Here is a 17,372-nt window from a genome sequence, read left to right on the forward strand (position 1 = left end):
ATTTCTTGACAAAGTCCTTTATGCCTCAGAAATTGATGCTGAAGGCATTCTTGACAGTTTTCTTTCCAGGTTTGGAATGCCAAACCTCTTCTGGAGGCAATAGAGAAACAAAGCTGAAAACATTCTTTAGTGAAGGCAAGGATTTGCTTCTTTCTGCATGTGGTATTGTAAGCACTTTCTGTAGTTCAGTGGCATTTTGCTTGTGGAAGCAAAAAGGCCCAGCCTGAATGCGTTGGAATTGCTGGGTGGCAAGTCTTGCCTTGGAAAGGTGGCTAGACATGATGGCTTTTGGGCCCTTGTCTCTGGTTCTGCTGTCTGGTAGCCTGGGCATAAGTAGGGCTTTATTCTCGTGTTACATGAGCTGATGTAGTTGCTAGAGTGTTGTATGTGGAGTGAGAGAACCCAAATTGAAATCCATTCAACCACAAAACTTTGAATCAGTCACTGTCATTCTGCCAACCCGACCTCCCTGCTGTCTGTGGAAAGAACTGTGTGCCAGGAGCAACCTTGATTCCCTAACCCCAATGTTCTCTGTTGTGCTTCCAGATTGGCTTACTTCAAAGAGGACTTCCTTTTTGCCCTGCTACTATCACTGAGGCATCACTGGAGCACAACACTAGAGGGTTTGAGCCCTCCAGAGTAGATAAAGGTGTAAGATAGTTTGTTCTGGGGTAGAAGATCTACATGTGGAAATTTACTCCCATTGTGACTGATACATATTTACCCCCCAAATATGTGTGTAGCCTTCTTTGAGAATCTAAATAGCACTGGAAAGGCTGGATAGAAATTGGTTAAATAATAAGTTGCGTTGAGGAAAATATAACCCTGTGTTTTTTACACGCATTCTTGAAGAGCAAGAATGAGTGTAAATGAAATAATAAGTAGGTTGGCTTTGTAGGTTTCAAAGAGGTACCAGTTGGATGTGGAAGTCACTTTTTCATCTGACTGGACCGCCCAGTAACATACAAAGCTGTTGTAAAATAGACTGCATTTTTTCAAACTTTATTTCTAAATTTTGTTTTATATTTGGACACTTATATTTGATGCCTTGAGCAGACTGTCAGTGAAAAGAAAGAAAAGGTTTAATTCCACAAACATTGATTATGAAAACCAACAAAATAGAATTCCAAAGAATGGCAGCTGAGCAGCTGAATGGTAGCTTAGTAGTTAAGCGTTGTTATTTTTTTGATGGGAATAGAATTAATGATTCCTGAAACTCAAAATACTTCACTTAACCTTTCTAAAGGTAACTGAGCAAAGAGGCACCTTTTAAAAGTGGTGATTCTCCTATATTTAGCAGGGGGAGAATAACTGGCCTTATCCAGCCCCAGCACAGCATCCCTGCAGTGGCTGTTGCTGCTGGTATCTGCCTTATGTTGCTTTTAGATTGTGAGCCCTTTGGGTCAGGGGACCATTTTTTAAAATTGTATTTTTCTTTGTAAACCACTTTGTGAACTTTGGTTGAAGAGCAGTATATAAATATTCATCTTCGTCTTCTTAAAGGCACCTCAACCACATGCAGAATTTCTCAGGTATCAAATATGCCAATTCTGCTCCCCTGACTTCCATGCCAAAGCCATGTGGAGACTGGTGGGGTTAGTCCAAACGAGACTGATGATGCAGGGAGGGGTTAGCGACCCAGCCAGCAGATTGCAGCATTGTTGCACAAGATACTATGCAACTTTCTGCAATACCACCTCCTACTTTGGCACGAAATCATGCAACCAGTAGTGCAGGAAGCATCATTGCAGCCTAAGATGCACATGTTATCAATCCAGAGAAAGAAAGTAAAACCCACAGAAACAGATGGAGGGAAATAGAGTACAAGGGATTGTGTAGGTTACATCTTGAATAAAAAGACCTTGAATCCAATGGAGAGTCGATGCTTTTCTGATTCTCTTCATCAGCTGTGGTTGGTTGGTTGATTGTATGTTTGTTGTATGTTGTATCCTTTCCTATCACTTCTGAAAACTCAAAGTATTTTTTATTGTTGGTGTCAAATAACTAATGGGTAAGCAACTTCTCTGATATTCTGATCAACATGCACTGAGCATCCTTGCTTAGAGTCCTACCTCAAGGATGATTAACCATGACTAAGTACAGAGTACTAAAACACCGTATATTACATGCAAGTGAAAGGATAAACAAAGTACTCCTGGAGAACATCTGGGTGACTCTCTTATTGCAGTTCTACTTTCCCCCTTCCTCTGTATAGTGTATTCAATCTTGAAACTACACTTCTTGTATCTGATAATTGTGCTTGGCTATCTTCTGATTATGTATTTATCTTCTATCTGTCTCTCTTTTTGCTCCCCTGTAGTTGCTTGTATTCACCCCACCGAGCCTACGCCCAAAGCAAACTTGCTCTTGTATTGTTCACCTATCGACTACAACATCTCCTAACTGCAGAAGGGAGCCACGTGACTGTTAATGTTGTAGACCCTGGAGTAGTGAATACTGATCTCTACCAGAATGTCTGTTGGGCAGCAAAAGTGGTCAAGTGGATGACAGGATGGCTTCTTTTAAAGGTACATGGAGAATATTGGAATGATTTCATGTCTTTGTGATGTCTTTTGTGTATTGCTGAAAATGCATTTGGTACTTTTTTGGTATTGCTAGTAGTTTACACACTGATCACCTTACATGAAAAATAAATATATCTGTTTCAGGGAGTTAACCCTGATAGCCCAGTGGCAGCCCACAGGCCATAGCTGCTCCTTATAGAACCTTCAGAATGACCCAGGCGCGGCTCGTGAACTCTCCTCCGGGGGGGCGGCTTCTTTAAGGTAAACTGAGCTGGTGCTCCGTGCCGCCCAGCAGCCCCCGCGGCGGGGAATCACCTCCGCCACTCACCTGGCTGCTGACAGGGGTTCGCTTCCACGGGAGCCAGGTGAGTGGTGGAGGCGATTCCCCACCGCGGGGGCTGCTGGGCGGCATGGAGCACCGGCTCCGTTTACCTTAAAGAAGCCGCCCGCCGCCCCGCCCCCCAGAGGAGAGTTCATGAGCCGTGCCTGGAATGATCCCTCCCTTCTGGATCAATAGGCAGGGTGTACAGCTTTTTCTTCTCCAGCAGAGGGTCATTCTGCCATTCCAGTCTGGCCCTGCTTAGTGGGCAAGTCCCTTTCCATGACACTCCAGCAAACCGCTTCTGTTTCCTCCCCCACATGGTCCAACATATCTTAAAAATGTTTTCCAGATTGGGGGCTTTACTGCAGGAGGAAGTGTTGTGAGTTAGAACATATATAAAGCACGTATAAGTGTAAATCAGAGTTGGTACGGGCCATACACATCACTGCCTTTTCCTAACAGTTCATAACGGTTTTTCTTCCTTCAATTATGAATGCAATGCAACAATACATGTATAGGGCCTGATAGTTTTTTTTAAAAATAAAACACTCCTTTTGTCCTCCACTTTGCTTTTTAAAAAATGAATGGTAATTTGTCACAAAAGAAACCACAATTTCCTAAGTTAAAAAGAATCCATGTTTATTACTTACAGTATGTTGGTTTTTCTTTTGTGTGATTTGCATTCAGCGACATTTTTTAAACTCTTTTTGCTAAAGAGTTAAACTCTTTTTGCACACTAATTTTCTTTTGGAATATCCCTGTAGAACCTGACACTTCCCTCCAAACTGTTGCAACAGGAGACTGAATATGTAATTATTCAACTGCATTCTGCTTTACTTGTATGTCAGAATAGACAATTGGCTTCATCTAAAAAGCAAACCAGCTACTAAAAGCTATCATTGTGGTAGCCCATGATATTTCCTCTTTCTTCCATGAAGTAGTTTAAAAGGCTGTTGTCTTGACAGTGCAGAAATTCCTACAGACCAGCTTCTGAATGAAATCCACTTTACCTGGACATAGCAACCCTAACACTTCTGTAATCCACTGCTTTTTTCCACTTAAGTTATTTGTATGAATAGTTGGCTGGACAGAAGTTGAAATCGACTTGACGGCACACTTTACCCTTTACCTTTACCTTCCCCTGTACAGTTCTCAGGTGAATAAATTGAACTTTACAGAATAGTTGCTGATTAGCCAAGCATCCTGCAACCCTATGTAGAAGTGGTTCACAGGAGAGAATCTGTGAATTATAAACTGAAAAGAGCCCATTAAAGGAAGAAGTTTTAGCATGGTAACTGGAGTTCTGGTGAGAAAATGGGGACTGTAGGTAATCTATACTTGTCTATCCCTCAGATCTGGTTAAAATCTGACAATTTTTAAAAAGCACTTGAAAACCCACGTCTTCACCCAAGCTTTTTCAGCTTTTTAAATTTTTAAGTTCTGCGCCCCTAGTTCTCCCTGATTCTCCCCCCCAGCCCCATTTCATTCTCCCCTCACACCCCAGTCCGTTTCCACCCACCCCCAGTTCGTTCTCCCTCAGCAGCTAGGCTTCTCCCCACCCGCTGCCGCTTCTCCTCCCTGCCACTTCCAAAAATCCTCAGTTTCAACCACTAACTATTCACCACCACCTAGTTTGCCGCCACCTTTCTATACCCACCTCCACTGCCATTTCCCCACCAGGCCAGCCTCCGCCGCCATTTCCCCCCCTTCTTCACCTGCTGCCATTGCTGCCATTTTCTGACTGGCTGGCTGGCCTCACCTGCCCACCCTCTTCCCGCCACCCACTGGCTGCTCCACAGCTCACTGGCATTTTGTTTCCCCGCCAGCCAAGTGGCCGGCTGCTGCCACTGCCACCATTTTTTCCCCTCCTGCTCGGCCCAGCCATCCCATCCTGAACTTTCGCAAGAGCTGCCACAAGTAGGATTAGCGACAGGTATGCCTAGGAGAATTAAATATATAGATTGTGTAGATGAAAATCAATACAGTAGATACAGGTGCAGTGTGATTGCCAGATCTAGGTCACAAGCCAACCAAAACATTTTGGAAGCTGACAGTATAAAGTGTACTTGAGGTTGCAAGAGTAATCACCCATTTAATAGTCCTTTTCAGTTTTGTCTTCTCACATTTTGCAGATATTTTGCAGCCTTTCCCCGAATGGAAATGGAATAGTAATGGCCGAATGCAGGCTAAGCAGCAAAAGATTTTAGATCCTTTTGCTGCCTGTTGTCCTAAGCAGGAAGAGTTGATTGCAGCCAGTAAAAAGGAGTCAGCTTCTGTCAGCTGGCTTTTACTAGCCAGGAATGGGCATTGGTCCAACTTTGTAAATGACCTGCTCATATTAACTTTGTTCCTAATACATACTTCTTGAACCAGCACATGGGTGATCAGAATGAAGTATTTCACCATCTACAGCCTATGGGTTATAATGAAAAACCAAGTTAAAAGTATAATCACAAACAGGTTCCTAAAGTTATGTCATGGCCAGATTCCTTGCCCATCTTTGCAAGGCAAAACACTGCTGTTGTGGTGTACAACAAAATACCAAGACTTTGTACCAGTGCATTAAATTGGTCCAATATAACTTAATGAATATATTAACAATCAAATATATTAATTTTTGATTGAATTGGTGATGAGGGCTGAAACGAGATAATAACCCTGCTTCAGAAACAAAAACTGATACATACTTGCTCTTTTTCTGAAAAAGAAAATATTAATTTTCAGGTGAAATAATGAGTACTAACCAAATCACATTGGAGAGGGGGAAAGAAAATTGATGAATGAAGAAAAAGGAGTGTGAAAAGCAAAAGACTGAAACAACTGATGGAGCACATATTTTCCTTGCATAAAGGAAAAGGTTCAGTCTCCAGCTGAAAGGAGCTTATGCAACAAAGTTGATTAAGACCTCACAGAGCTGTTACCGTTTATCTGACTTACGACAGAGCTTCTTATGACCTAGGGCAGGGGGTGCACAACTCAAATGCCCTGGTGGGCTGAAACCAACCATGACTTGGTATGTGGGGGCCAAGGTCAATTAAAAAAAATTAAATAATTCATTATTTGAATGAATTTACACTATGGGTGGGTGGGCCTGTGATTGCCCCTCCTCCCCAGAAGTCCCCACTTGGAGAGGAGAGCTGGTCTGTGGTAGCAAGCATGACTTGTCCCCATAGCTAAGCAGGGTCTGCCCTGGTTGCATATGAATGGGAGACTTGATGTGTGAGCACTGCAAGATATTCCCCTCAGGGGATGAAGCTGCTCTGGGAAGAGCAGAAGGTTTCAAGTTCCCTCCCTGGCTTCTCCAAGATAGGGCTGAGAGAGATTTCTGCCTGCAACCTTGGAGAAGCTGCTGCCAGTCTGTGAAGACAATACTGAGCTAGATAGACCAATGGTCTGACTCAGTATATGGCAGCTTCCTGTGTTCCTATGTTCCCACCCCCTTGCCCCACAGGTTGCTGGTCTCCCCCACCAGGGCTGCAAAGTACTGGGCTCTGTGTCAGGGCCAGGAGCTGGGCCTGGTGAGCAAGTAGAGGGGAAAGGTGGCCAAGGAGCACTGCTTTGGGACCAGAGCATGGGTGCTGTTGCCGCACGCCACCAGCCACCTCTCACGTTTTGATTCCAAGCCCCTCTGCTGGGCCCAGGAACTTGCCCTGGCGAGCGGGCCAGGGTAAAGGGCAGCAGGAGCGTTAACGAGGCGGTGCGCTGCTGTGGGACTGGCGTCGCGTGCACCTAGATTCTAGAGTGACTGACACACCAAACCAAACATAATAGAGTTGTGTTGCTTCCTGTTGTAGTATCTTATTTTGTAAAGTCCCTAGCAGAGAAAGAAGAATTGGAAGCAAGGCTAGAAGAAGAGCAAAAGGAGATAGATAATGTGTGCATTTCACAGGCTCTCCCAAGTACATAAAGTGGCAGATCATACCTAAGCCTTGAATGCTGTGTGTGTGTGTGTGTGTGTGTGTGTCAAATATGTTTTTTTTTCCCCTTCAAATAGCCCTGCCAGTTTTTTACCTTACAGAATAAATGAGGTAGTGGTATAAATTCCCCATCAGGCTGACTTCAATAATCCCTGTGCTACTTCCAAGTACATTTCTGTTATTCTGATCTTTATAGTTGGCTTCTACATGCTCATTAAATATTCTGCCTTGTAAGAACAGTAAGAGAGTTCCATGTCCTGAGCTGGTCTTGGAAATCCTTGTTACAGCCCCGTGGTAAATCAGTGGGTACTGATCTCCTGTAGCAGCTGTGATCCATTAACACTTCACAGAATTACTGATCTGTACATTTGGCCTCTGATGTAAATCCATTTTGAAATGTAAAAACGATGAGGCTGTTGAATCATAGTGCATCTTTAATCTGTCAAGAAATAAACGGTGCACTGGGCTGAAACATGGGTCTCTGAACTGCCCTGAATTTGGATGCAGTTCAGTAATCTTTCATTCCCTCTCGGTTACTGTCAGCAGCCTGAAGGGGTTTTTCCCTCATACTTGCGATGGAAATGTCTGTCTATGAATAATGTTCTGAGATTCATGCCTTACTGAATCTCCAAGGAGTTAGGTAAGCAAGCAGCATTTCTCTGTTGAATAACCACTGCACTGCAGACCCATTTGTACCAGCAGTTTTGGCTTGTACATGTAAACTTCTAATATAAAGGGAAATAGAAAACAAACATGCAGAAGACTGAATGTGTGCTCATTTTTTGTTGAACTTTGGAGTTGATGTCATCTGAAGACATGTAGATTTCTGTTGTTCACAAACTCAAAAGGAGTAATACATTTCCCCCCTTGTGTTGAGATATTAGCATGTTCCATTATTTACCAAGGCTACTCTGATGAATGATTTGGCCGAATATTTCATTTCAATAAGTGAACATCCTATTCCTTCACATTTCAGCTGCCCTTCCAGCAGCTTGCTGTCCTTTTCTCCATCTGTTGGTCATGTCTCCGAAACCAGCACATCCCATTTCCCCCCTTAAGCTGAGGGTATTTATTCTTCCCTTTCCTATTCCTTGGAAGTGTCTTAAACATCTGCCAATCCCTTTCGCACCAGTTTGGAAGCAAGTGAGGATCTTGGCACCCTTGAGTATTGCATTTTAACTGGCCCAACCTTAAAGGATGGTCCAGAGCATTTTGTAGCAGCAGCAATGCCAGGAGTGGAGCCAGGCTGGTGGTGGTCCATATGAGGCTGCCGTCGCAGCCCCCTGGCCCCACCCCCTGCATCTGATGTCAGATGCACCCAGCTAGCCATGCCCCCGCGTCTGACGTCTGGTGCAGCCCCGTTTGGGAGGTAGATCGATCAACTCCACTGTGTTGGCAGTGGGACCAGGAGTGGCTCTCCCTGCCTTTAATGCAGGGAGAGTTGCTCCGGCAGCGCGGCCAATGCAGCACAGGCTGATTTTGGCTCCAAACAGGGCCCCGGGGCCCCGTTTGGGACCAAAATAACGCCCCCACATCTGACGTCAGACATGGTGGACGTGCCTGGGCCACACTCGCAGCCCCTGATTCAGCACAGCCTGGATTCTTTGAACCCGTTTGCCCAATGGTGGTTCCGCCCCTGAGCAATGCATGTAGCCACTTGAAATTTTTGTACAGCACTGCACAAGACTGTGAGCCCTTATCCTGATGTTCCTTGCCAAGACTATTTTAAAGTTTGTCACCATAAAAAGAAAAAATACTGTGCATGCAGTTACTGCACTTGAAGAATGGCAGAGCTTTGAGAATTTTGACAGGTTACAAAATTCTCTCACAACTACCTCATATTTGTCACTGTCAGTACAGTGCAAGCTGTGGACATGAAACCTTGCAATTATCCTCCAGTTAATACACTTCCAAATCAAAAGAGCGGGCGGGAGCCATGGCAATCCTGACAAGCAATTATCATGATAGAAACTATCGTCACAGAAAATGAAAGACAGCAGTAGTCTTTTCTTTAAGGCCGAAGTTTAAAAGTAGATGGTGAAATGTGTGTGTGTGTGTGTGTATAATCTTCCTACCTTATATTGTGTCATATTCTAAAATTCCACAGGAATATAAAATAATGGACCAAACATAGTTCACAATATGCCGTGCAAGCTTTCAAGTTATATAGAACCCTTCCTAAGGCTGGATTTTATTTTATTTGTTTGTTTGTTTGTTTGTTTGTTTGTTTGTTTGTTTGTTTGTTTAAAGGAGGGTGGAGATTATTCTGGTGATGAGCATGGTAAACGTAGGTTCTGTCTTGAGTTCTTTGACTTAATTGAAGAAGTCCTTACAGAGTCATTAAAGCTTCATGTTTACATGTGAGTAAGGCCTATTGAATTCAATGGGATTTAACAAGTCCCTACAGTTGTAGGCTAGATATGTGACTTTTCCAAAAAATCTCAGTTTAGGATAGGACAAGCTCTAGACAATGTGAATGATCCAAATGTATAGTAATCCCCTTACATAGTTTCAACTGGGAGACAGTTGGTCCATTAGATGGTGAGGGATTGGAAGGGATTATTAAGGAGATTGCAGAGAAGCAATCTCCTTAATAATGTCAGAGATGGGGAGGCTCTTATTTCACTAGGGAGCGCATTCCAAAACCTCGGGACAGCAGCAGAGAAGGCCCGTCCCTGAGTGGCCACCAGATGAGCCGGTGGCAGCTGCAGAGTTATTTGCATCTGTTTTCATGGCAGAGGATACTGAGTGTATACCTGTGCCTGAACCAAGCTTTTCAGGGACAGAGGCTAAAGAACTGAGCCAGATAGAGGTGATGAGAGATGACATTCTAAACTGTCTGAAAAAATTAAATCGCTAGGGCCGGTTGGCATCCACCCGAGAGTCCTTAAAGAACTCAAATGTGAAATTGCGTCCTTCTTGCAAAAATATGTAACTTATCCCTACAATCAGGCTCTTACCAGAAGACTGGAAAGTAGCCAATGTAACACCAATAACACCAATGTAACACCAAAAGGGATCCAGGAAATTACAGGCCAGTTAGCTTAACATCTGTGCCTGATGGAAAGCATTCTCAAATAGGTTTTTTAGACATCTATAATGAGTAAAATAGAATAAAATAAACAGACCGTCCAAAATTAAGCACCATGCCTGGAAAAGTGGTGGAGGAGCAGGTAAGGACCTGCTTACCTGGTTTTTAAAGGAACCAATCCCCACCCCTCCACACTTGTTTTGATGCGGGTTACCAAGCCAGTTAGGCGCTTCCCTAAGGAGGTGCCGAACTGGTTCAAGCGCATCTCTACTACTTAATAATGTATGGATGTAATTGTTCAATATACATAGTCTTTTAAATCTTATGTTTCACAAGATTTCCTTCAATAGCCAGAACCTTTGTTGGTGCAACTCTACCTTCATGTTTTTCTTTCATATATTTTGTCAAGAGTTTCAGTCAATCTTTATTGTATTTCATGTCTGCTAAATGTTCTGTCTAACTTTAACATGTCTCTCCCTGTTCCCCAATATAAAATTATTCACATTCCATTCATACAATCTTGTGCACTATTCTCTTCACCTTGCACCAGCCCTCATCCTTCTCACAAATCACACAATCCATTTCACACTTGTGGAATTAACCAGATGCTGTTTTAAAGTCGTAGATGCTGTACAAATCAAATTAGCTTTCAAACCATGTATTCTTAGGATCTTTTGTGTTTGCCACATAAATCTATCAGTCATATAAGGAACCAAATCCCCTGATGATCTCCCAGCAGTTTCATGTAGATGTTAAAAAGCATTGGAGAAGTTAGCATGGTGTTGCTGACCATGTATATGGCACCTACACAGTTTGAACTGTGGTTCATGCACTTCCCTAACTCTGTAGCAATATGTATTACATTCATCAGCAATTGTTATTTTAACACCTGCAGGTGTGCTGAATTGCTGTTCAGTATTAACTCTTCCTTTGCTGGTTTCCTATAGCACTTGCTCTCAAGTGTGCTGAATTGCTGTTCAGTATTAACTCTTTCTTTGCTGGTTTCCTATAGCACCTGGTCTCAATACCATCCTCTCTAAGCTGTATTTCTGTATCAAGCAACGGTAACCATCTCTGACATAAAGATAATAAATTTAAGCATATAGAAGAACAGGCCCTGCTGAAGGAGAACCAGCATGGTTTCTACAAAGGTCAATCTTGCCTCACCAACCTTTTTGAGGTCTTTGAGAGTGTTAACAGGCATACGAATAAAGGTGATCCAACTGACATGGTATACCTGGACTTTCAAAAAGCTTTTGACAAAGTTCCTCATTAAAGACTCTTGAGAAAACCTAGCAGTCATGGGATAAGGGGACAGGTTCATGTATGGATCATTATTTATTTATTTATTATTTATTAATTAAAACATTTCTATACCGCCCAAAACTTACGTCTCTGGGTGGTTTACAATAGAATAAAAACAAAGTAAAACATTCGTTAAGACAAAAATGGGGGGGGAGGAACACACACATTACAACAATTTAAAAATTTTAAAATAATATTTTAAAACCATTAAAACAACATTAATTAAAAGCCTGGGTGAAGAAATGTGTTTTTAAAGACTTTTTAAAAAGCTGTCAGAGATGGGAAGGCTCTTATTTCACTAGGGAGCGCATTCCAAAACCTCGGGACAGCAGCAGAGAAGGCCCGTCCCTGAGTGGCCACCAGATGAGCCGGTGGCAGCTGCAGACGGACCTCTCCAGCAGATCTCAGTGGGCGGTGGGGTTCATGCAGAAGAAGGCATTCCCTTAAATACCCAGGGCCCAAACTGTTTAGGGCTTTATAGGTTATAACCAGCACCTTGTATTTTGTCCAGAAACATAGCAGCAGCCAGTGTAGCTCCTTCAATACAGGAGTTATATGGTCTCTCTGGGATGACCCAGAGACCAGCCTGGCTGCCGCATTCTGGACCAGCTGTAGTTTCCGGACTACACAGAAGGGCAGCCCCACATAGAGTGCATTATAATAATCCAGTCTGGAGGTTACCAGCAGATGTACCACTGTTTTGAGGTCATTCATCTCAAGAAACGGATGCAGCTGGCATATCAGCCGAAGCTGATAGAAGGCACTTCTGGCCACCGCCTCAACCTGGGACACCAGGGAGAGGCTCGGATCCAGAAGCACCCCTAGACTGTGTACCTGTTCCTTCTGGGGAAGTGTGACCCCATCCAGAACAGGCAGATCAAAATCCTCTCTTGAGTTCCGACCCTGCACAATGAGTATCTCCATCTTAGCCGGATTCAGTCTCAGTTTGTTATCCCTCATCCAGCCCATCACCAACTCTAGGCAGGCATTTAGGGAGGTTATGCCCTCTCCCGATGATGCTGACATGGAGAAATAGATTTGGGTGTCATCAGCTTACTGGTAGCACCCTGCACCAAATCTCCTGATGATCTCTCCCAGTTGTTTCATGTAGATATTAAACAACATTGGAGACAGTATGGAGCCCTGGGGAACACCATACAAAAGTGGAGATTTTGAAGAACAACAGTCTCCAAGGGACACCATCTGGAACCTGCCCAAGAGGTAGGAGCAGAACCACTGCAAAGTAGTGCCTCCAACTCCCAATCCCCTCAGACACTCCAGAAAGATACTATGGTTGATAGTATCGAAAGCCGCTGAGAGGTCCAGAAGGACCAACAGAGTCACACTTCCTCTGTCAATTGCCAATTGGAGATCATCCATCAGGCCAACCAAAGCAGTCTCCACCCCATAGCCAGCCCGAAAGCCAGTTTGAAATGGGTCAAGATAATCAGTTTCATCCAAGACTGTCTGGAGCTGGGAGGCCACCACCCTCTTAATTACCCTGCCCAGCCATGGAAGGTTGGAGACAGGCCTGTAGTTGTTCAAGTCAAAGGGATCCAGGGTAGGCTTCTTCAGAAGCAGTCTAATAATTGCCTCCTTAAGACAAGGAGGCATCCTACCTTCCCTCAGAGATGCATTTATAATCTCTACCAGGCCTTCTACAACAACCCCCTTGCCAGATAATATAAGCCATGTCGGACAAGGGTCAAGAGAATAGGTGGTAGGCCGCACCATTCCAATCAGCTTGTCCACATCCTCAGGAGTCACAAACTGGAACCGATCCAAACTAATCACACAAGAGGAGTCACTGGACACCTCCACATCAGACACTGAGTTAATTGTGGTGACGGAGTCTAAGTTGGCCCGAATACGAGAGATTTTTTCCACAAAGAATTCATTAAACACATCACAGCGAGTAATCGATGGTTCCAGATTCTGATTCAAGGGAGGAAGGGCACTCACTAGTCCTCTCACAACCCTGAACTACTCCGCCGGACGTGAACTTGTGGATGCAATATGAGCAGAAAAGAATCACTTCTTTCCTGCACATATCGCCTGAGCATAGGTCTTCAAATGAGCTCTATGTTGCAATCTGTCGGATTCAAGCCGAGTCTTTCTCCACTTGTGCTCCAGTCGTCTACCTCGCCGCTTCAGCCCCCGTAGTTCTTCTGTATACCAAGGGGCCAATTTTGAAGCGGGTCGGAGAGGATGCTTAGGAGCGATCATGTCTACTGCCCCAGTGAGTTTGCTGTTCCAGTTCTCCACCAAGGATCGCCAGCAGAGCCAACATTAAATCCCTCCAAGGCTTCTTGAAATCCTATTGGATCCAATAACCTTCTCGGGCAGACCATCCTAATAGGTCCCTCGCCCCTGCAAAGGTGGGGTGTGACTGTGAGTCCAACCTTAACCAGATGGTGGTCCATCCATGACAATGGGGAAATCACAGGAGTCCCCACCCACGGAACACCACCCTGATCAGAGTGAAAGACCAAATCAAGCGTGTGACCTGCAATGTGCGTCGGTCCCGAGACCACTTGAGATAGGCCCATAGTCATCATGGCCACTATGAACTCCTGAGCTGCCCCAGACAAATTGGTCCCAAAGTGAACATTGAAGTACCCCAGCACCACAAGCCTGGGGGACTCGAACAACAAACCTGAGACCAAGTCCGTCAGCTCAGTTAGGGACCCTGTTGAGCAGCGGGGCGATCGGTACACCAACAGAAGTCCCAGTCTATCCCTGGTCTCCAGACTTAAATACACACATTCGATATGGTCCGACACTCTAAACAGGGATCCTGGTAAGGGAAAGGTTATTCTTATAGACCACAGCTACTCCACCTCCCCACCCACGGCCCCTCACCCACTCCTCAGCAGAGTAGCCTGGAGAAAGAAGCCAGGACCACACTGGGCCCCCAGCCTCCCCCAGCCAGGTCTCTGTAATACACACCAGGTTGGCACCTTCATCCAGAATCAAATCATGGATGGTTTCTGATTTGTTCTGGACCGACCTGGCATTACAGAGGAGCAAGGTGAGGTTCCAAGGATGATCGGCACTGCTCCCCAATGTCAAAGAGCTGGCAGACGTTACTTCTTCTGTTCCCCACCACGACTGGAATGGCCGCCTCACAGTCAGTGGACACGCCCCCTGTCTCCCTATCTCTAGTTAAGCCCAGACACATTCTAAGATTGTCTCACCCAGGACAAATTAAAACAGAAGCTCCACTATTAATTCCCCCCCCATACAGATACCTAGGCCAAGAGACCTGGCCCTCGCCTCACTGTCCCCCGAAGTGGCTCCCCCCAAAGGGGTGACCCCCTTTGGTGTCGCCCCTTTGGTGGCGACCCCGCCGCCACTGGCAGAAGTCTATATAGCCCTGAGCAGGCAGCTCTAGACAGCTGGAATGCAAGAAACTGCCAAGTCACTCTCCTCCTCAGCCCCAATCCTGCAAGGCCTCACCTCAGCACAGCAACCAGTCCTGGCGGGCAGGTAACAGAGAGGGAGGAAGCAGGGCAAGCAAACAGGCAGGCATCCAGTCTCACACCCTGGGGTCTACCTGGGAGCAGATGTTGTCTCTCTTCTCTCTCCTGCAAGCTTCTGGGGGCTTGCAGGAGAGAGGTTGCTAACTGGTTGAAGGACAGGAACCAGAATTTTCACAATGGAGTTTTCACAATGGAGGTAGGTAGGAAGTGGGGTCCCCCGGGGATCAGTACTGGGACCAGTGCTCTTTAACTTGTTCATAAACGATCTAGAAGTTGGGGTGACCAGTGAAATGGCCAGATTTGCAGATGACTCCAAACTATTTTGTGTACTGAAATCCAAAACAGATTGTGAGGAGCTCCAAAAAGATCTCCAAACTGGAGGAATGGGCAACAAAATGGCAGATGCATTTCAGTGTTAGCAAATGCAAACTGATGCATATTAGGGCAACAACAACCCAACTTCATATATATGCTGATGGGGTCTGAGCTCTCGGTGATTGACAAGGAACTTGGTGTCGTGGTAGACGGTTGAAAGTGTCAACAGTGTGTGGCAACTGTGAAAAAGGCCAATTGCATTCTTGGAATCATTAGGAAGGGGGTTGAAAATAAAACAGCTAATATCATAATGCCATTTTACAAATCTATGGTGCAGCCACATTTGGAGTACTGGTCGCCATACTTCAAAAGTTCTGGTCACCATACCTCAAAAAGGACAGTTCTGGTCACCATACCTCATTATAGAACTGAAAAGGTGCAGAAGAGGGCAACCAAGATGATCAGGGGCCCACCCTGAGCCATTTTTGGAAGGGCGGTATAGAAATTGAATTAATAATAGTTGTTGTTGTTGTTGTTGTTGTTGTTGAAATGAAACAAAGCAGGCTTACAAGAAAGAACAAGTCAAGATCCGAGCAGAAAAGTGGAAAAATAAGCCCCTGCATGGTCAATATTGGCACAATGTAACTGGAAAACCAGACATCCCAAGACCTGGCAATGGCTTAAGAATGGTTACTTGAATAAAGAAACAGAGGGTTTAATACTGGCTGCGCAAGAACAGGCACTAAGAACAAATGCAATAAGAGCAAAAGTTGAAAAATCCACAACAAACAGCAAGTGCCGCCTTTGTAAAGAAGCAGATGAAACAGTGGACCACCTAATCAGCTGTTGCAAAAAGATTGCACAGACTGACTACAAACAAAGGCATGACAAGGTAGCAGGGATGATACACTGGAACATCTGCAAAAAATACAAGCTACCTGTAGCCAAACATTGGTGGGACCATCACATTGAAAAAGTTGAAGAAAATGAAGGTGTTAAAAAATTATGGGACTTCCGACTACAAACAGACAAACATCTGCCACACAATACACCAGATATAACTGTAGTTGAGAAGAAAGAAAAACAAGTCAAAATAATCGACATAGTAATGCCAGGGGATAGCAGAATAGAAGAAAAAGAAATAGAAAAAATCACCAAATACAAAGATCTACAAATTGAAATTGAAAGGCTGTGGCAGAAAAAGACCAAAATAATCCCAGTGGTAATTGGCGCCCTGGGTGCAGTTCCAAAAGACCTTGAAGAGCACCTCAACACCTTAGGGGTCACAGAAATCACCATCAGCCAATTACAAAAAGCAGCTTTACTGGGAACAGCCTATATTCTGCGACGATATCTATAACAATTGACAATAAAATTCTGGCATCCCAGGTCCTTGGGAAGGACTCGATGTCTGGATAAAACAAACCAGTCAATAACACCTGTCTGACTGTGTAAACAAGATAATAATAATAATAGAGCAGCTTCTTTACACAGTAAGGCTACAACACCTGGGACTTTTTAACTTAGAAAAAAGACGACTGAGGGGCAACATGATAGAGGTCTATAAAATTATGCATGGTGTGGATAGAGATAAATTTTTCTCCCTCTCTCACAACACTAGAACCAGGGGCCATCCCATGAAACTGTCAAGAAATTTAGGACCGACAAAAGGAAGTAATTTTTCACACAACGCTTAATTAACCTATGGAATTCTCGGCCACACGATGTGGCGACAGCCACCAGCTTGGATGGCCTTAACAAATATTTAGATAAATCCATGGAGGACAGGACTATCTGTGGTTATTAGTCTGAGGGCTATAGGCCACCTCCAGCCCAAGAGGCAAGATGCCTCTAAATACCAGTTGCAGGCAAACAACAGCAGCAGGAGAGAGGGCATGCCCTCAGCTCTTGCCTGTGGGCTTCCCAGAGGCATCTGGTGGGCCACTGTGTGAAATAGGTTGCTGGAATAGATAGGCCTTTGGCCTGATTCAGCAGGCAGTTCTTATGAGTTCCATAAATTTAAGCATAAAATAATGTTGTCTCTTGAAATAGCATTAATTTCATTAATGCAAGGAAGCCTGCTTCAAAGCTTTCATAATTATTTCTGTATTAAAAGATTTTTTTAAAACTCAGAACAGAGCTGTTTCTCACCAATGTAATTATAATCATTGATTAGTTTTAAAGACAGTGCCATGCACTAGCAGCCCAGATAAGAAAGAAAGAAAAATACATATTACATGGGTGTGTGAATCAATTGCAACAGCAACAATTAAAACAGGAAAGCTGGCAGGGACTTCAGCCACTCGAAGAGGCTTTAATGATTTTCCTTTTAATTAAGTAGTCATGTGGTATTCAAAGTGTGGCCCTCCTGTGGTGCTCAACACTTCAAATAGATGGTGTTGCTTAGCACTTCACCTGAAAACAGTGTAGCAGCTGATTGTGAGCACATTGCTTACACAGGCTCCCCAGCCACCT

General features: G+C 44.3%; 1 protein-coding gene across 7 annotated transcripts in view; it reads left to right on the top strand.

Moving 5' to 3' along the window:
• The window catches only part of LOC128350287 (E3 SUMO-protein ligase ZBED1-like), a 256,967-nt gene that overhangs the window by 209,615 nt on the left and 29,980 nt on the right, over nt 1–17,372 (top strand). For all 7 annotated transcript variants that reach the window (XM_053308329.1, XM_053308327.1, XM_053308324.1 and 4 more), the window contains one exon: nt 2,321–2,528. In XM_053308329.1, coding sequence (XP_053164304.1) covers nt 2,321–2,528 — 208 coding nt within the window. The remainder of the gene's footprint in view (nt 1–2,320; nt 2,529–17,372) is intronic.

This window comes from Hemicordylus capensis, chromosome 3, assembly GCF_027244095.1.
Source record: "Hemicordylus capensis ecotype Gifberg chromosome 3, rHemCap1.1.pri, whole genome shotgun sequence".
In the NCBI taxonomy this organism is placed as follows: domain Eukaryota; kingdom Metazoa; phylum Chordata; class Lepidosauria; order Squamata; family Cordylidae; genus Hemicordylus; species Hemicordylus capensis.